Source organism: Melanotaenia boesemani, chromosome 7 (genome assembly GCF_017639745.1).
Source record: "Melanotaenia boesemani isolate fMelBoe1 chromosome 7, fMelBoe1.pri, whole genome shotgun sequence".
In the NCBI taxonomy this organism is placed as follows: Eukaryota; Metazoa; Chordata; class Actinopteri; order Atheriniformes; family Melanotaeniidae; genus Melanotaenia; species Melanotaenia boesemani.
Window position 1 is genome coordinate 33,345,733 of NC_055688.1, and position 20,588 is coordinate 33,366,320.

At 40.6% G+C, this 20,588-nt stretch overlaps 1 protein-coding gene and 1 long non-coding RNA gene across 2 annotated transcripts in view; one reads left to right on the forward strand and one right to left on the reverse strand.

Moving 5' to 3' along the window:
* Positions 1-20,588, forward strand: part of LOC121642682 — a 24,706-nt gene continuing 4,118 nt past the window's right edge. Inside the window, exons 1-2 of the long non-coding RNA XR_006010942.1 lie at positions 1-871; positions 14,065-14,069. This is a non-coding gene — a long non-coding RNA (uncharacterized LOC121642682). The remainder of the gene's footprint in view (positions 872-14,064; positions 14,070-20,588) is intronic.
* The window catches only part of LOC121642678 (transmembrane protein 182-like), an 8,185-nt gene continuing 1,432 nt past the window's right edge, over positions 13,836-20,588 (reverse strand). The window contains exons 2-5 of the mRNA XM_041989511.1: positions 19,887-20,010; positions 19,547-19,645; positions 17,720-17,857; positions 13,836-17,375 (exon numbers count right to left, since the gene is read on the reverse strand). Coding sequence (XP_041845445.1) covers positions 17,155-17,375; positions 17,720-17,857; positions 19,547-19,645; positions 19,887-20,010 — 582 coding nt within the window. The 3' untranslated portion in view covers positions 13,836-17,154. The remainder of the gene's footprint in view (positions 17,376-17,719; positions 17,858-19,546; positions 19,646-19,886; positions 20,011-20,588) is intronic.

Here is a 20,588-nt window from a genome sequence, read left to right on the forward strand (position 1 = left end):
GGCCCCCGAACGGGCTACAGACACCAAAATCGCATCAGTCCTAACTGAGGTCAAGCTCTACCAGGGCCAAGTGGAACGGTGGCGATAGGTTATTCCTGTGCGAAAAGCCACCCCGTTTTATACTCCCAGACCCGGCCTCCATGTTAAACTGTGGGTCAGAGAGGTCGAGCTCCCTTTTGGGGCCGTACGCGGCCCGGGAAGGGGCTAGAGACCCCAAACTCGGGTCGGTGCAAACTGAGGTCATGCCCTACGAGGGTGCGTTGGGAGGGTGACGCCAAATCGTTCCTGTGCCGAACGCCAGCCCGTTTCTCACTGCAGAAAACAGGCCTCCATAGGCCTCCATGTTACAGTATGGGGGAAACACACATCTAAATATCTTGGCCCGGGAAGGGTCTGGAGACCCCAAACTTGGGTCAGTAAGACCTGGGACCATGCCCTACGAGGGTGCGTTGGGAGGGTGACGCCAAATCGTTCGTGCCCCGAACGCCAGCCCGTTTCTCACTGCAGAAAACAGGCCTCCATAGGCCTCCATGTTACAGTATGGGGGAAACACACATCTAAATATCTGAGCCCGGGAGGGGGCTAGAGACCCCAAACTCGGGTCACTGATCACTAAGGACATGGGCTACAAGTGTGCGTTGGGAGGGTGAAGCTACGTGGTCCCAGTGCAAAACGCCAGCCTTCTACACATATGTAAACAACATGGCCGCCATGGGCCCACTTTCCACGTCCATTACTGCCCCGTCCTGGGGTCTAGGGGGGTGAAACTTAAACCACAGTGTCCCTGTGGCAGGTACTACCTGGGTGTGACGTTTGAAGTGAATGAGACAAGGTGAAAAGGTCGCGTAAAAACGACCTATAAGTGTTACAAGTTTTAAAACCTAAACATTGTCCAAATGTCTTCAAATGTCCCCATCTTCACACCACCTCTTCTTGACCCCTCTGGGAACAACATACTCCAGTTTCAGCTGTCTAGCTTAAAAAATTACCAAGCTAGGCCAGTTTGAAAATCTGCGTCCACTTCTAATACTTTGCATTGTATGGTCAGGTGGGGTTCGTGGACGCAGGCTGTAACTTGGTCATACTTTGTCCTAGATTGCTGAAACTTGATAGGCTGACTCAGTTGAGACCCCTGAGTGTGTGATATCAATACCAGGTCGATCTGTCCAGAAATGACCGAGTAACAGCCTCTGTCCACGAACCCCACCTGACGGCCCCATAATAAATTCCTACTCCTGTACGAGAGGCCATAACTTCCCCAAATATGAACCAAAATGGATGGAAATTGAAATGTGGTTTCATTGCACCATGCCTAACAAGTGTGTGAAGTTTGGTGAGGATCAGACCAGCAGAAAAAGATCGTTAAATTAACTTTGAACATGTATTAAAGATGTTTGAGCAAATAAACACATTTCTACTGGACCGAAATGGATGAAACTCCAGATATGTGTTCAGCATCCCCCCGTGCTTGTGTGACTTTAATTTCAGATCGATCCGTTCGTATATGTCCACCGTTATGTATGTCCAACAGAAACTGGTGTCCACGGCTGTGACTTCACAATGGCAGCCTTAGGTCCACTTCGTGTACACGGACCTAGCGTAGTCCTACGGTCACGTAGAAAGCTGAAACTCGCCCGTCCAGGGGAAACCCACTTTCCGGGCTGAATGGGTGTTGGGAATCCCACCCTCTGGTGGATGCAACGCGCAACTGCGTTTGTGTTCCCCTCTTTGAGGATTTATTTCAGGGTCACCGCCTGGGGGTACACGCGCCCTGCGTCTTCGGGGGAGCCAGCGCAGGGCTCCCGAAAATGGCCAAAAACGGCAGTTTTTCCCCATTCACAGGTATAGGCACGTGGACGGGGGAACGACCCCGTAGGCGCTAGGGGGGTAATTCCTTCAGATAACTACAAGTGGAGCCGGAAATGTCCCGTAGAAGTCTCATTTTAAAATCTATTTTAGTGGCTGACATTGTTGTTTTTTTTTTTTTAAAAAAAGCATGTGAACACATGATTATTTTCTTAAAAATCCAAAAATATTACATATTGCATTATTTTAATGCCACAGTTTTACTAACTTTAGTTCTTTTTTTATATGCTGTACTGTTTAAAAAAAATCTATGGTTAAAACATCTCGTCATTCCTTGACATTCCAGCTGTCATCAACTCAACTCAACTTTATTTATAAAGCGCTTTAAAACAACCACAGCTGTCACAAAGTGCTGTACACGTCAGCTAAACGGTAACAAATAAAATAAGTAAATAAAACAATTTAAAAAGAAACATAAAACAAATAAAAACAAATAAAACCAGTAACTAAATATGTAAAAACAAATAAAATCAATAGCTAAAACAAAGCATAAAACACTGAAACAGAAACAGTGTCTCATACTGCGTTGAAAGCCATAGAATATAAGTAGGTTTTAAGACGAGTTTTAAAAGTAGACAGTGATGGGGCTTGCCTAATGAGGAGGGGGAGCTCATTCCATAGTTTTGGAGCGGCAACTGAAAAAGCTCGGTCCCCTCCGAGCTTCCGTTTGGACCTTGGTACCTCCAGGAGCAGCAGGTCCGCTGACCGGAGGCACCGAGCAGGAATGTACGGACGGAGGAGCTCAGAGAGGTAAGGGGGGCCAGACCATTAAGTCTTTTAGGCAGGCAGCCGTTGTTTGATGACAGGCTCTGCTCTTACTTGTTCGCAATGAATTATGGGAAAAAAGAGGCCGCGGAGGACACATCTCCAGCAGCCTTCGTTTCAGGCTAAACAAAGTACGGGTTTGGAGGGTGGATTCAAAGGCTCCTTCGGAGGCTTTTGAATCAGGACAGTACTCAGCGCGCTGCTGTGACATATGCACCTTACGAATCCACACTTCATAGTACACAGACCCCGGAACGGGACACAGCATTTATGTAGAGGGTGGATCCGGTTTCCCAAAATGCTGCTACCAGTTGCTCATATACAGCAGGCAGTGAGGGCTGAGGGAGGCCAAGTATTTTGCTAACCACCTTCATTTCCCTGCTTAACTTGTTAGAATCATTTGCTATGACATTTGCAAACCATGAGATAAAAAAAAATGTTAAAACTGTTTAAAAAAAAAGACTTATAAAACAGAGTTAGCATTTTTCTGTCCACATTAAAAACCTGTAATTTCCTGAGAAAGTACAGGCATTGATGACTCTGTCATTCTTTGCATGCTGTTTTAGGGGAACTACTGTAATAAAGTCACCACCATGTTAACACCATGGCTCAGGAGGGCAACAAGAAGAGGAGTCCATGCAATGAAAGTTGGAATGTCCATTTGGTTTTATTATAAGTCATTATAATTTAAACCAAAGTGAGCTATGAAAATGTAGAACATCAGTGGTGAAATGCCATATGTAGTTGAGTGACAGTGTGTGTGCCATGTTATACAAAGATGCAAAGAAAACATACTTAAACAGAAAGGATTACCATGGCTGCCCCGAGCGGGAATAAGAGAGAGTGAGGGGCCTGCACAAGCTGTCTTTTATAAGCTTTGCCATGCCCACCCCCACAGGTGCGGCACAGTCACCAATAATCACCACTGACAATCAAACTAAAGAGAAGACAACTAAAACAAAATGGTGGGCCATCAGAATCCCAGATAGCAAAATAACCCTGTGTTCACACCACACACAAATAAAATTATTAATCTAAATTACATGTTAAAGGTAGAATCCTGAGCTTTCCACCTGAAAATAAGGAATAGATGTGAGCAGTGATATCCGTCTCAATCAGCACCTTTGGGAAACTACTCTGGTGTGGCGGTGACTTTGTTTGCAACTCTGTCTCCCCTTGACTGGATTTCCTCTTTTCCTTCTGTTTACTGTGTTCGGGACGTTTCTGGGTGGAGACTTGCATATTCATCTCCAGCCAATAACAGGGCTAAGGGTGCAGCGTTCTACAGCTACTGGAGCAGACACCACGCAGTTCACTTCAATTCTCAAAAAAGTAAAAAATAAAAAGGCAGACACAGTGAAGAAAAGGGAGCTGATTGGCCCGGGAAGAGGGGTGCTTAGTTTGATTAGTGTTTGCAAGCAGAAATGGGGAACAGCTCTACTTTTAAGTCAATGTACAGATGCGAATTGAAGCCCATTTGCCTGGAGCAGTAGCCTGGTCCCGCCCACTAAATTTCGCAAGCTCCATATAGTCTGGTCAAGAGGGCTATTCAACCGATTTCCGAAATCCCCAAAAAGTGGGAGCCAATCAAGTTTGAGCTTGTCCAAAGAGGCGGGCTCAATGCAGTGATGCGACAGGCAGCAACTGTCAGCATTGCTAACATGGGGCAGCGGCGAGCATTTGACACAGCAGGAGATTCTGTTTTCAGCACATTAAATGGAAAGTTCAATGTGAAATGTGAGCAACGAGTAGCCCTGGAGACATTTATTGGAGGGAAAGACGTTTTCGCCCTGCTCCCGACCGGCTTCGGTAAGAGTCTGTTAGCCCCGCTGGCTGCACACAAGTCATTGAGAAGAGTGCTATGATTAGTTTAAGCTGTGATTGATTTAAGCTTCGACCACTCGCCAACAGCGTCATTTGAAGGAGGAGGGTCAACCGTCCCTTCTGAGAAACAGTGGAGCTTAAGATCCTGGCCAGAGCAATGCTTGCATTGAAGTCGCGTTAGCCAGGCTACTGGAGGGGCACATTTGACATGAATTTGTGGCGTAAGAAGACCCAATCAAGGATCTTACCAAACCAATGGTCACTGACTCATCGAGGGATCCTGAACAACAACTTGCATGGCTTTTAGAAAAATGTTTGCTCCAAAACATCCTGCTGAGTCAGAGGGTGTAGAGAGCTGTAGGCCTAACGGCTCCTGCTTTTGAGATTCTGAAATGGGGGAAAAGAAAAAATGACAGGATTATTATTCAGTGGTCCTTGGGGATGCTCTGTGCCAAGTTTGAGGTCTGTGGGGTCAAAGGTCGCCACGCAGCGCCCAGAAAGACACGTTTTTCAGAAAGTATTGCAAAGTGAATTTTCTTTACCCCGTTTGATTTTTAGATGGGTGGGACAATATCATTCCTTTAATAACTCACCAATGCTTTGACCTAAGAGGCTGAAGTTATTGACAGTGTCAAATTTTTTGTCATTTCATGAGGCAAACTGTATAGGCAATAATATGAATATGTAGAAAAGTTGCTCCCCTTTTGAACTACTGCCTACTTCTGGTTGTCTTTATTCTAGGCTCTATATAGTGTTCTGGACTTTGCAATAGTGCAGCTGAGCTCCTTTAACTGTTCCATTCTGACAGCTGTTCCAAATTTTGTGCATGGTCACATGGCACACTAAAGTACAGATCTAATCCCTTTCCTAGACTTGAGAATGGTTTAATTGTGACAAAAATGTCCATGAAACCTTGCTATTTGGCGCTTGCCAAAAACTTTAGTTGACGAAATCTACTGTCATTTTCGATTACAAAAATGATTATATTTCATCAACTAAAGCTAAAAGAATTTAGTTCAGTAGTATCTGATTTTGAAATTTAAATCAGTCACGTAACTTATTTCTCCCTAAGTTAGTGTTATGCGGAGTAGCGTAGACCGACAGGACTCTCAGACAGTTATAACTTTAGCCCCGTAGGCATATTTATTTCTCTGGCGGAGAAAGTTGCGGTGTTTCCGCCTCTCAACTGGGTTTTCCGGTAAAAGTACAGAACAGAAGTAGATATAGACAGTGACGTCACATTCAGGACATACTGTGTAAGGAAACATTGCCCCCTGTAGGACATAATAAGTAAGTGCGTACATGTTATGACAGTTAACAGTTAGTATATATAATTTTATTCTAGCTTTTAGAATATTGCTTTGAAATTGGCGTAACTGCTGGAGCATTAATGCAGAGAAAAACGCATGCTCCTCTTCACTGCTGCAGGGTGACGGTCAGAGCGGCTCTGTCCCTCAAACTAGCTGATTAAATATTATTCAATACCTTTGAAACAATATTATATGATGAATATTTAACCTGCAGTGACTGATTTCAACTAACGATGTAGCTAGGACAGCATCATAATACAGCACAGAGATGAGGAGGAATAGGGAGACTTTTTTCCTTTCTCCCTTTTCTGTGCTGATTATTGTTCAACCGATGCTCAAAATGAACCTGGGAAAATAAAATAACTTGAAGAGGCAGATCAGATACATTCATCAGTAACCATTGTCAGTCCAGATATTCTTTCTGCTCTCTATGTCTGCCCATTTGTCACTGCTCTAATGATAGCACCATAAACATTTCTGTTGCCACAGTTACTAGTGTTTGAGCCAGTGCAATGATTTAGGACTGTTAGGCTATTTGCCCAGAACTTATATTTAAATGGTGGCGTATATGTAAGGATTAAACAAGGAGCCGTGCATTACATGCAAGACGTGGAGTCTAGAACACCATGTGGCGCAGCGTCTATGGTATGACCATGGTATAACACTTTTTATACCATGGTCAGCGAGAATTCTAATGCCAACTGGTGTGTATTATTTCCGTATATACGCACAGTTTGGCAAGTTAAATCACTGTTATATCACTCCGCTACAAGCATCACCATAGCAATCCACAAAACAGTTAGCTTCTGGATCCTGCTGAAGCAGACCTGAGGGGTATTCCAAGTAGAAGCTTTAACAAACTCTCGTATTTAAAAAGAAACTCTCGGTTGACTGACTCTGACCTGAGCAACTCTGTGTTTTCGGCTCCAGATCAGCTGTTTTTAGTTGGTTCCATCAACTCTGAGTATCTTTACCCAGAGTTGGGAACAACAAAAAGCCATCATCAGTGGAGCCCTGATACCTGGAATCACCATGGCAACCACTCACAAAACCTAGTTATTTCACCCAGTTGGAGGAAGGAATTTTTATTTAATGATAAGGGCAATACAAAGAGGTATTTAATTTTAAAAAAGAAATAAAAACACTGCTGCAAAAGGGAGAGAAATACCATGGAAAAAAAATAATTTTCTGAGTCAATGTGAAAGTGGGACTCACTTATTGAACTTAGCATATGGGTTGAAAGATTAGTGGTAAAATAGAATCTTAATTTAAGATTAAGAGAAAAAAATACACGAAGAAAGAAAATACATGAAAGTCCAAAGACATCTTTTGGAAAGTAATGTACTGTCCCACCAGACCATGATGGAACATATTTTTATTTTAATTTTACACTGGCTGAAAAACACTGTCTACTGGAACCCAGAGGCTAACAGTAGATATCTACCAGTACACATTTATCGATCTGATGGAATCAGATCTTTTCTGTACTGCAGTTATTGCCCCTTAGTGGTCACTTTATGTACTTTATTTTGTTAACATGAGCTAAACAGGAAGTGAGGTTACTTATCTGAATGTCACTTCCTCCTAAGCATGTTTTCCTCAAGACCTAGCTAGGAGCAGTTACACATGTTCATCTGTTGCCATCCATGCCTTCACTAGTTTAAAAACGGCATAATCTGTAAGTTATATAGTTTCTTTTTATTTAAGCAACACGTGTGCATTATTTGTTTTTGAACGCAACACATTTAGTTGTTTAAAGCTTATTGTGAAAAACATATATCACCGGCAAGTAATGATTGGTTTAATTCATATGCCATTTAATTTTATGATGTTTTGACTATATTTTAATCTAAGCAGTCTGGTCTTTAGTCTAAGCATTTTGGTCTGATATTTTAAATGTCATTACTGAAGACATTTTCTGTTTTGATGCAACATTTTATTTATCTCTCGTTTTGTCAACAGTTTCAGTTGTCAGCAGTGTCAACAGTTTCAGCAGTTTATCCTAGTTAAACCATCCAACTCAACACATCGGCCCGTTCCTTGGAGTTTCATTAGGAGAGTGTTTAGCTGCCTGCATAGCTGAGTCTACATTCATGGGAACAACGCTTAGTGAAGACAGAACAATGGAATTATAATCTCAGATAAGTATTTTCCCAGGTGATTGACCATCCCGAGGAATCTTCTGACCCCACTGATATCTGTTGGCTCCTCTATGTTGGTGACTGCCCTAACTTTGTCAGGGTCAGCTCTCACTCCAGTTCCATCAATGATCTGTCTGACAAACTTGACAGAAGACTTGAAAACCGGGATTTGAACCACCGCCCTTCATGTTATTGATTACCCTCTTCCACCTGAGCAACCCGCAGAAATAGATAAGCTAATCATCAATTTTACAGGAATACTAGTGTCCTGATGCTCTATATTCATAATTCAGTTGAATCATGTCCTTACATATGAGATATCATAAAAATAAAATTTTTAAAAGTCAAAATAAGAACAGTTAATTTTAGCAGTAGCAGTGAAAATAGAAAGCAACAGAAATTAATGGCTAAAAAAAGTAATAATTTAAATATTAAAGCTGCAAGCAGCGTTGGAGGCCCTCGCACCTCTGGCGCCGTTTCGGCCTATTGCACCACCCCATCACCCCGCAACCTCCCTCCAGCAGCACAGCCGCTATCGCCCACAGCCATATACCCATTCTTCCAGAGTTTATCTCCATCAAGAGGTGATTTTACTCATGAGAGGCTCAATTTGCACCTCAGCCTTTCCAGTGATGACATCTGAAGCATTCATGACCTTGTTTCTTACAAACTGTGTTGAATTCCCACAAACTGGAGCATGATTTCATCAAGAGGAAAGTTCCACGTGGCCACTAGGTGGTGGTAAAGTTGTTTTAATGTAGGACCATGTTCAGGTTGGAACTCTAATGAGAACAGGAAAATAGTAGCTCAATTGGTCAACTGACCGCAGGGTTAGTGCCACTTCCTGTATAATGGCGAATGATTTAAACCATCACAGAAAGCCATTTTAATCATGATGCTGTAAGAAGTCAGTCATATTTTCAACCATGAGTTCATGAAGGATGATATTAATGAGTTAGAATTAGTTATACAGAGGATAAAGGTTAAAATGGTGGAACTTCCTTTTCCCAGGGGGCGGGGCTATGGTGTTGAGAACATCAGGACATGAAGAGGCTTTTTTGTTTTTTCCTGGCATGTTAAATAAATATGCCACATTTTACCATGTCGTTCAAAGCAGTGGTTGGAGCTGATAGATTAAATATTAATAGGGGCGCTATAGAGCTACATAACCATGCTATGTCTATTTGAATGAGTTCCAGGCCTGACCACTGTCCTCCCTGCCAAGTTTGGTGGAGATCGGTTGTACATTGGGTCAGTTACAAGTACTTCCTGTTTAATGGCGGTGGACGCCATTTGCCATGTTTTGCTTGAGGAAGGAACTTGAGTTTTTTTTTCTCTAATATCATGAAATGGTTTGACCTGATCTCAAGCACTTTTGAGTGTGTGAGGTTAATCCCTGACGAGAGGGAACCCGCTGAAGGAAAAAGGCACTTCCTATTTCAAGTGGGCGGGGCTTAGGCCAAGACCAGAAGTAGTTACATGTATCTGTCAAGGAGCAGACTCTGATTAATCAGTGCAAGTGTGATGCTGATTGGCTGAAAATTGAGGGATTTATACTCAATAATGATGTCATGGCGTCTTATCCAACCTTGTCATGGTGCCACGGTCTCACCATGCAGCGTTGAGCAATGTCCAGATGACAACATCTGGACATGTAGATGTGGTCGGCATGGAACTGAAGTGAAACATGTGCAGTTTGGTACAAAATGAGTGTTGTATTTCAGAAATAATGGATTCCGTGCTTGATGGCCAAACATCAAAACTTGATGAGGTGCCGCCGATGAACGCCACCTCCTATTAGAAAATTTTCAATAACTTTTGACCACACATGCCTCTGGAGTGTTCAGACTGAGTTTGAGGTAAATACAAGAAAATCTGTAGGAGGAGTTCGTTCAAATGCAAGGCAAAGAAACATGCAAAAATCACCCCGGAAATGACAATTTTTTCAAAACGGCCGACTTCCTGTTGAAGTTATCATATAGGTCCAAGAGGCTTTTTTATACATCCTTCCAAGTTCCATCAATATGCTGGATTTCAGCCATATTGATCAATGTAGTGGGCAGTTATGATCAATTAAATATTTGTAGGGGGCGCTATAGAGCCATATTGCAATTTTTACAGCATATGTCAATGCGGCTGAGTTCCCGACCTGACTGCGGTCCTTCCTGCCAAGTTTGGTGGAGATCAACCGTACAGTGGGTCAGTTACAAGTACTTCCTGTTTGATGGCGTCGGACCACTATTCGCCATGGTTACGTTTGGCGAACGAACTTGAGATTTTTATTGTGGTATCATGAAAGGGTTTGACCTGTTGTGAAGCACTTTCAAGAGTGTAGATTTTATTCCTGAGGAGATGGACCCCGGCGTCTGAAAAAAAGCACTTCCTGTTGGAAGTGGGCGGGGCTTAGGGCTAGTCTGGAATTGGTCATATGGATCGGTTCAGGGCCAGACACTGATTAATCTCTGCAAGTCTGATGGGGATTGGATCAGAATTGAGGGATTTATACTGATTTATGATGTCATGGCGTCTTATCAAAGTTCGCCATGGTGCCACGGTATCGCTCTGCAGCGTAGAGCAACAGTTTTCACTGGATATCATCACCAACTTGTTTTCTGCTGTCTGACCCAGTTTGGACCTGGTTGTGTCCAAAACGTCAGATAAGGGGGTCTCTGAGTTAAAACCATGACTTCCTGTCACCAGGGGGCGTGGCCAATTCATAATCCAAATATTGACTTGTAGTTGTGTTCAGGATGGCAGTGGCATCATACATGGCCATTTTGGTTCAGATATATTGTTTTATGTGGGAGTTATACTACTTTCGTTTTTCACGGCGAGACGTCAAACTTTGAGGCCCCGCCCCCTCCATGCCCTTTATCCTATTAGAAAACTTTCAATAACTTTTAAAGACACATGCCTTCTGAACATCCTGAAGTATTTTGGTGGCAGTACGATAAAATCTCTAGGAGGAGATAGATTTCGAAAAAGTCAATAAAACGCCAAAATGGCGACATTGACCCAAAATGGCCGACTTCCTGTTGGTTTTAGGCTGTTGCTCCAAGAGGATTTTTTGTTCGCCCGAGCATTTGGAATATGTGTAGTGATTTTCATAAAGATTGATGATGTGCAGTGGCGGGGCATAATAAATAGGTGGCGCTCTCATTCAATTTTGCCCGAACAGTCCCGAGCACCCCAAAATATCAAATTTTTCGCATTCCTTTGGGGGGGTACACAAAATAGACGCGTTTTCGTGCATGTTCAGGTCCCCAAAAATGCCTCCAATGTTTAAGAAGAAGAAGAAGAAGAAGAAGAAGAAGAAGAAGAAGAAGAAGAAGAAGAAGAAGGAAGAAACGGAGCAATTACAACAGGCCTTCGCACCGCCTTCGGTGCTCGGGCCTAATAAAATTAAAATAAAAAAGGAAAAATTGTTATTAAGAGTAATCAAGTCCATAACTTGGTAAAGCAAAAATCCAAATAGAATTTGTTTTTGTCTTTGATTTGGTATCATTGATTTAAAAAAAACAAAACAAAAAACAACAACTTAAATTTACCAGATTTTACAGTGCTGTAATTCTACCTTTGATCTATAGGGGGCACTAGATAGTGGTACATTGTGACACACATTGACCCTGTGGGGACATGCAGTACCAGTGTGTGTTCACTAGGTTCGCATCAAATTTCACACACTTTCAGATTTTTCATGTGTTTACTCCCACGGGGACACTTGCTGCAAATATCATGAGGCGCATTTTTTCTAAGTTTTACGGCTCTAGGAGGCTTCTACCCGTGGGGACCTCATTTTTGGTCCCCATGGTGACTCATGTCCCCATGGTGTCGGTGTATAGTCAGGTTGAGGTCCCCACCAAGATATAAAAACGAGTGCACACACACACACACACACACACACACACACACACACACACACACACACACACACACACACATACACACATATAAAAAAATTTATGGAGATGTTCAGGTTTACAACTCTGATTTTTTATCAATTTAAAACTTCTTATATGGAAATGTGAAAGCCAAGACAAACTGCACTGACACTGTTGTTTATAATGACAAAATTTATTTAAAATATAAATGAAATAACACAATGATATAGCAACAGGTATGAATGTGTGTGTAAATGGGTGAATGTGACATGTAGTGTAAAAGCAGTTTGAGTGGTCGACTAGAAAAGTGCTATATAATTACAGTACATTTACCACTGCTCAGTAAAACAGATGAAAGCCAGTATGTGTTTCCATATTTAAATCAATTCAAACTGTTAAACATATTTAATTAAAAGTTACAATATATTCACAAATCTCTGTCCTTTTTTTACATAACCCCGAGAAAAAAAAGCATTACCATAAGATATTGTTTTTAGTAAGCGTCCTGCATTCTGTATTTTCTTTTGCTGCCATCACTAGTCTGTTTAATCTCTTTGTAATTGTGTAAAGTTAAATAAAAGAACTACAGTGCAGGACAGGAAGGGCATTGGAGACTGAAATGTTATTGTTTGGAGGAGGTGGGTGGCTGGCCTGCTGTACACCAAGCAAACCCACAAACAGCTGTTCATTTCTTAAAACCCCTCTTGAGCCCACCCCTCTCTGCACACATCAGTTCCCCACATCCATCCCTCTCCTGCTCTACCCCTCCCCAACCCCTCTGTCCCAGCTGATCCTTTTTGTCTCCAGCCATCCAGCCAGTCCTGCCTCCTACCTTATTCTGCTGCAGCCCTTCTGCCAAAATCTGGACAGGACACAACTTGTTTACCTACAAATTTTTCTCTTTCTTCCCTGTGGATTTATCATTTGCAATATGAAGAAAAACAGCAATCAGTTTTTGTAATAAATATGTTATTTAAATAGAAAATTGTGTAAGAACTACTCCCATCTAACACTGGATTTGTGTATCGCATTCTAACGTATAGTGCATTCCAGCGTCTCACTTTCTCAAACATACATTGCAACAACAGTAGCCACAGTATCTCAAAAAGCCACAACAACACAAATAAAAGCATGTCATGGAGTGTTCACTCAGGTGAAGAGGTTTGTTTTTTTTCAAGAATATTGCAAACTGCATCCCATGTAACTGTCAGATGTGGTTCCTCTGTGCTTAGAAGGAACAATGGTTCTCACAGGGTGAACAAATCTCAACATGGAAACTGGCCTCGACACAGCACCGGCTTTTTATCACAGTAAAAGCCAGCTTATAAAGTCTTCCCACCGGCTTTTAGTCCAGCTTTACTGCAACTGTTTGGTGTTTACTGTGACTATGAAAGCCACTGAAACCACATAAACACACATTTATGTACCAATGAGACTGGTGTATCTTTGCAGAAACTACTGTTATGCTGCCCATGGTAACTAGTAACACTAACAAAACCGAATGAATAAAGTTAGCTTCAGGCTAATTAAGGCAGTACTGATGACTTACTTGTCGAGGAGAAAGCTGGACACTTCAGCATCCCTTTCAAAATCTTTCTCCTTCTTGAGCTCCTTCCACCTGAGGAAGGCTAGCATGATGTTGATCCTCTTTGTATCGTAAGTCCCCTTAAGTAAGTCCCCTTAAGTAAGTCCCCTTAAGTAAGTCCCCTTTGTCACTTTCTTGCTGATGGCGAAAATGGCTCCCGTGCTGCTGCATATACATGGACCTGCATTTTTGTGAATAACAATTTAGATTGCTGGGGTAGTAAGGCGCTCTCGTTTATCTTGTCTTCCCACCTCTCACTCACTGGGCGCTGACTCATGTTGATGTGTTTGTCCCTTGCTGTAGTTTCAAGATGGCAGGTCGTCATGGTGCTTCCCTATCAGCCTACTCGTCATATGTATGACAAATCTAAAATTCTTTACTTACAAGAATGTGTCAGACCCTTAGTGGAGGTCATAATACACCAACTATAACACATATATACCTGCAGACATCAATTTTAGGCAGTAAACAACAGAAAATATTACACAATATCCCTTTAAATATCTAGTGGGCTTTTTTGTTTTTTTTTTTATTTTATTTTATTTTATTTTTTGAAATGGAGGAAAACAAGTGATTTACAACTCAACATTGGTCTTTTCTTTACATTATTCTTACAGTTTAAATACACTTTTTTGGACATAAATTTCAAGACTTAATTGGGCTTTTCATAATTTCTGTGTTTCTTATGTAAGACTTTGTTGTTAATCTGTGATGAGAGACAGCTGTTCAGCTCTTGCTGAGTGCACAGCTCACCTACAGTATCACCAATTTCTTCACTCATGTGCTGAAGGTTTTTCTTGAAGGGATTATAAACTCAATCTCAACAAATGCCATCAAAATTTTAAAACATTCAGCTTTACCAGACTGTTGGGAGGCATGCTTTAAGCTATCATCTTTGAGATGAGATCAGTTATTGATTTTCACATATAAACTTGACTCGTCTAGTAAAAAGCTAGCCGCTAGCTGCTGATTTGTGAATGGACCTTTGACTGGGTGTAGTCATGGTAGACTTATAAATGCTAACGTTACGTTAGCACTGGACCTCATTGTTGATTATTTTCTTTAAGGTGTTCCACACAGAACGTCTTGCTTGTTGTTGTCTTTGATCTACATATTTTTTATATTTGTACTCCATTACCATTACTTTGTACCAGAGTTGAATAGTGAAGTGTTCATCTGTTGTTTATTTCTGGTGGTTAGCAAACAGCGTGGTAAATAGACACCACCTTATGGTGGTAGAAATACATGACCACCCAGTGCGGGTTTAAAAAAAAAATAAATAAAAAGTTAAAGAAAAGTAAAAAAAAAAAAAAAGTAAGTGGTAGTCACCTAAATGGTTAGATTTCTTAAAACTAAATAGCTATTCAAAATTTTAAAACCATTACCTATTCCTCAGTTGTACCCCTTATCTTTACTCTTACAAACATACCTCTGCTATATGTGGCCAAACAAATCATTCTCATATGACTATAATATAAAATACTTTTTCTTTGTTCCATATTTTCAACTCTAACCTTCAGCCCACCTTAAGGATGTGGATTTTAGAGCGGGAGCTTCTGTCTTAAAAAACCAACCTTCCAAAAAAATCAGGATGTAAAAGGCTACAATACTATGCATATCAGAAAAGACCTACCTCTAGACCTCGTCAAAGTGAATCCACTTCCCCGTAACTGTACTTATATTCTGACCAGATATTCTTGGTTGTTTAGAAATGGGTCCAAAGGATATTTCTGACCAGCATAAATCTCCGATTCTCTTCTTAGATCTGCACTGATTCTCTTGGTATTACAACTAATGCTGTTAAAAACACCATTTTTATGTTGGCAGAGATACTAGTTGCAGTCAGCCAAGAAACCCTGATAGGAATTAGAGCAGTGTTTCTCAATCCTGGTCCTCGGGGACCACTGCCCTGCATGTTTTAGAGGTGTCCATCTTTAAGACACCTGACTCAAATGATTGGCTCTTTAGCAGGCTTGCAAAGAACTTGACAAGCAGTTCAGTTAATCTGAATCAGGTGTACTGGAGTGTGACAGAACTAAAACAAGCAGGGCAGTGGTCCCTGAGGACCAGGATTGAGAAACACTGAATTAGAGGCTTCATCAAGGTGTCTGCAGTCGAAGTGGGTGCATGTGGACTTTTGTGTGCGTGTAATTGTTGTTGAAGCTGGAAAACCTGCAACCCATATTATTTTTATTTATATAAAAGATAGATGTGTAATAATTTTGCTCCTGCAAAAAGTCATAAAAACAAAACAAAAACTGACAGCCCAGTGTGGCCATGTAGTTAATGTCCATGATGAGTGTACAGTCATGCGAGAATGAAATTACACATTTTGTCAAACCTAAGGTTAATAAATTAATAAAAATAATGTTGTTCTTACCAGGTTTTAAAATGTGATAAATACAATTGGCTTATTGCATTGGATAATTTATTTTACAAAAAATGAGCCAAGATGCAGAAGCTGAGTGTGAAAAAACTAAGTTTACTTTTATTACGTAATCACCTCTGTCATGATACAGTTGTGACAATTTGCTGTTTTGGAGTATTCAGGAGTGTGCTGATGCAATACCCAGGAGAACAGATATAATCAGTCATCTTAGAGAAGCAGCTGTTGCTGCCCATCAAACTGGCAGAGGTTATAAATCCAAACCATTTGGAGCTCATCACTAAAGAGCAGGGATGGGCAACTCCAGTCAAGGGCCGTAGTCCTGCAGATTTCCCTGCTCCAACACACCTGATTCAAATTAAATGGCTCTCTTCAACAGCTTGTTGTCAAGTTCTGCTCAAACATGTGACCCATTTATCTGATTCAGGAGTACCGCAGCAGGAAATATCCCAAACCAGCAGGACTGCGGTCTTGAGGGCCGACTTTGCCTATCCCTGTTCTAGAAAATACAATGATAAGGGAACTTGGAAAACACCCAAGAGCTACATCTCATACCCTACAGGGCTCAGTTAACATTTTGTTTGAAATAGTTGCAAAACAAACATGACAGTACAGCTTAATTTTGCAAAGTTACATCTAAATAAGCCACAAGATTTCTGGAACAATCTGGTTTGGACAGACAAAGCCAAAGTGGAGATGTGTGGCCATAACGCACAGCAACACATTGGGGAACAACATATCAGATCTGGACACCTTGCAGTTATTGAGTCGACCATTAACTCCTTTGAATGCTGACGTATTGTAGAGTCACATGTGAGGTGATTTGTGAGACAGCTAAAGCTTGAATGAAACTGAATTGCAACAGGACAGTAATGCACAGCAGCTAATCTGCAACACAATGACTGAAAAAGAAAAGACTCAAGGTTGTGCAGTGATCCAGTCAAACTTCAGACTTCAACCTGATTGAAAAGTTGTGTTGGGACCTTTAGAGAGCTGAGCATAAATTAAATAAACCTGAATGAACTAGGGCAACACTGTAAATTTAGAGAGGGATAACATCATATAGAAAATAATTATTGCAGTTGAAGCTGGTTTAAAAAGCCTCTGAATTACGGGGTCACTTTAGTTGTACACACCCTGCTTCTGCATTTTGTCTTTGTTTCTTTGACATTTTTGTATGTATGCACTAAATGTACCTAATTTTAAGACCTAGTAAGAACCTGATGATACTAATGTTCCTTAAAAACCCTTGAATTTACAATGGGTAAACTTTCTTTTACCTTATATTTAAACAACTTCTAATTGACACTCTTATGTCCCACAAATGTGCAGATGAGTCCCAGTGCAAGACATTAAAAGGTCATTTTTACGCTCTTCCACTGACCATGTGACCACCTCATTTGCTGGCACCCAGCGCACGACCCACAAACACGAAGACCAACCCAGAGATGAGCTCCAGAGGCACACCAGCTGCAGCTACCATGAACGACAGCCCGTAAAGCACTGAAACCTGTGGGCTTCGACATTTTTCTCCCCTTTCCTGCAGAATGTAGCTCTTCACGTCCACCACTTCTATCCACAGTATGTAGAGCAGAAGCATGAGCAGAAACAAGCAGGCTGTGGAGAACACAGAATTAGAAAGACACAGAGACAAAGATAGAGATTATCAGTGCTGTGAGTGACTGTAGAGGAATGCAGCTCCTCTTCATCTCTGCTGTTACCACAGTAGCAGTGTTTACATCTGCTGTTGTTATAGTGACAACTCTGCAGACTGACATCTGCTGCTTTTTGTGTTGTGTTTACCAGGTGACTGGTATGAACAGCTGACAGCCGTCGAGACTGCAGCACATGTTTGTCTCAGAGCACTGACATTTTTCTCTGCTGGCACGATATGTTTCACACCACAGGCACAAACTCCACACTATGAACTCTATATGCACATATGGTCTTCTATATTTTACCAGCAGAGAGGAGGAAAGCCCCGCCCAGCTTGTAGAGTTTGTGGCTGATGAAAGGAACACCACACACCAAGAGGAAGCCTCCAGCAAGAGCTGAGACCAGCCCGAAGATTATCAGGACGGTCCAGAAACCCCGAAACACTGTAAAAAACACAAGCAGAGCTTTCTATTCTGCAAAGAAAGTGTTTACACGTGCCTCAACTAACACTGAGAACAGAGGTTTTACATTCAGTTCTTTTTCTCAGAATTTGATGGTTAAAGCAACCCGTGTGGAGAGTTATCCATGTATTAAATCAATCATTTGATATTTTTCTGTTTTCTTGCCAAACGTAAGAAAAGATGAGTGATATCATTCCTGTGTGTAAAAACAGAGCATTTTTTGAGACACATATATGACTTAAATGGTGCACAAGTGTGTGAGTGAATGTGTGATGCACACCAAAGGAACTACAGAGGACCAAATACTTGAATCCCCACAGTGACAGGATCTAGAGATTTGCTATACTGTGAGAGACATTTCTTGATAATGTTTGAGGTCCACTTTTCTACTTAGGGCTTAGATTTTAGGGCCAAAGTCTACAAAAAAAAAAAAGATAAAAAATTTAAAAAGTAATATTACATTGTTTTTTCTGCACTGTTTAACAAATGTTCCTATGTTTTTGAAATACAGGTAAATAGCAATGAGACTGCAGAAATAGACTAAGAATTACACGTGTAGTGTAAAATAACATGGAAAACTGTGACAATACATGACATTTTCAGTTTTAAAAGGAAATATAACTTAATTTTACATAAAGGCCGTTGTAATACCTCTTCATATTTATCATTATTTTACCAAAATGTAATTAAAATAAATAATTAAACAATTAAATTCAAGTCTAATACTAATAAAATATAAAAAAAATCTGTTATTTAACTATGAATTTATTTACATTGTCATGTAGTATACATGTACACTTGTAGTATGTCTCACATAATGTGCTCATTTACAAATATTACATTAGCAATAAACTGTATTGCACAACACATTTAAATTTTGTTTTCTTGAGATAAAGGATTTAATTTACAGAGCAATATAACATTGGGGTTAGTTTTGCTCTAGTTTATTTATTCAGTGACTCCAAACTGTATACTAAAATAAGTGTCCACATTTTAGTTCACGGTTATTTTTGTCATATTTGAGTTGTTTTTGGTTAAAGTGATGGACTTACGGGTTCAAGTCTTGGACTGGCAATGAATAGAATTGTTATTATATATGCTAACATCTTTCATCAAACATTATCAAAAATAAAACAACAGATTTAGCATTTACTATTCCTGTCATTTTATCATATTTTTTGGTGCACAGAGCCCATTTTCGGTGTTTTTTTTTTTTTTACGTGTGCTCTAACTTAAAGAAGAACCACATAGATATTGATCTTCTCATTAAACTCTTAGAATATGTTTAACTAAAACATAACTATTGCTAAAAACTTTATTAAAAAGTAGGTTATATAGAAATAGGTCGATAATTTATATTTAATAGCTGGCTCATTAACATTCAATGTTTTTCTTGTAGATTTTTCTGGTTGGCAGAATGAAACTTTGACAGGATCTAGATATTTATTTTGAAAATAAATACCATTGAAAATATTACATTTAGCCAAAAGACTAATAACAAACTACTGAGGAAATGCAAGTTTACCTTCTGAGACCAGTAACTCTGGCTACAATCCTGGTATTCATGTGTCTTTTATTGCAAATAATCTTCCAACATCATTGAATAATATAAAAGGTGTGTGTATTTGCATACATGTGTGCACACATCTTGTCTTTATGGGTAGGAGTTACCTGCCGTGGCATCATAAATTGGATGGGGAACTTGTCCAAGTGCAACTGGCAGGGGGAAGAGGTAACCATGGATACACACTTTGGATTCTGGCTGGTTTGCTTTAGTTGAAAAGAGAAAGGTTAAAACAAATCTCAAAGAGAAACACAAAAATGTAATATGTAGCTGGGTTGCAATTTACTATGTAAGGAAAGTAAAGCAAATGTCATCATACAAGTTATTGTGGGTGTTTTTCTTTCCTGTACCCGTTGGCATGTAAAACAAGCAACACTGTTGGCCATGAGACATGCAAAAGCAAAAACCACAGAGCGGCCTCAGTAGAAGAAAGTAGTATCTACATACTGAAGAGAGTTGCCAGGACCGCGTGTGTTGTGGGCTCCACCTGAAACACACAGCGCCAGAAAAAGCCCTCGTGGTGCAGAGTGAGAGACGGAGGAGAAACCGTCATTGCTTCCTCTAAATGGGTCTAAAAGAGAACAGAAGGGACAGACTGACATCACAGAAACAGATGCTGAAAAAACATGAATGGTAGATGGGTGTTTTCTAATTTTTTGTCAGCTTTGTCAACGCATGTCTGTAAAAGCCGCTCCGTGGGATTCTGTATTTAAATGGTGCCACGACAACAAGCATGGTTCTGATTATGGCCTGCTGGTCTGTGAGGTTTTCTAGAGGGAACTTATGAACACGCATGAGCGATACTCTCCAGTTACTTGTCAAAAATATGATTGATGGAGCTGAATAACACAGCAACTTTAATCATCTTTTAAGGAAAATGAAAGTCTTTGTCGTCCTGTGATGTTGCAGAGGAGTTCACTGGGGGATTAGCTTTTTAGTTTTTTAAAATATATCCCTTCCATGCTTTGTGAATTTTCATGCAAATGCTGCATGGCAAAATAAATGGAAGATTAAAGGGGCATTCCACTGATTTATAAGATGAATATATGTTGAGTTGTCATGGGGGGTGTGGACTCAGTCTGCGTAGACGGTTGTAAAGCTCTTGAAAAACTTGAGTTGAACTTTAAGGATATATTTGTTTAAAGAGTA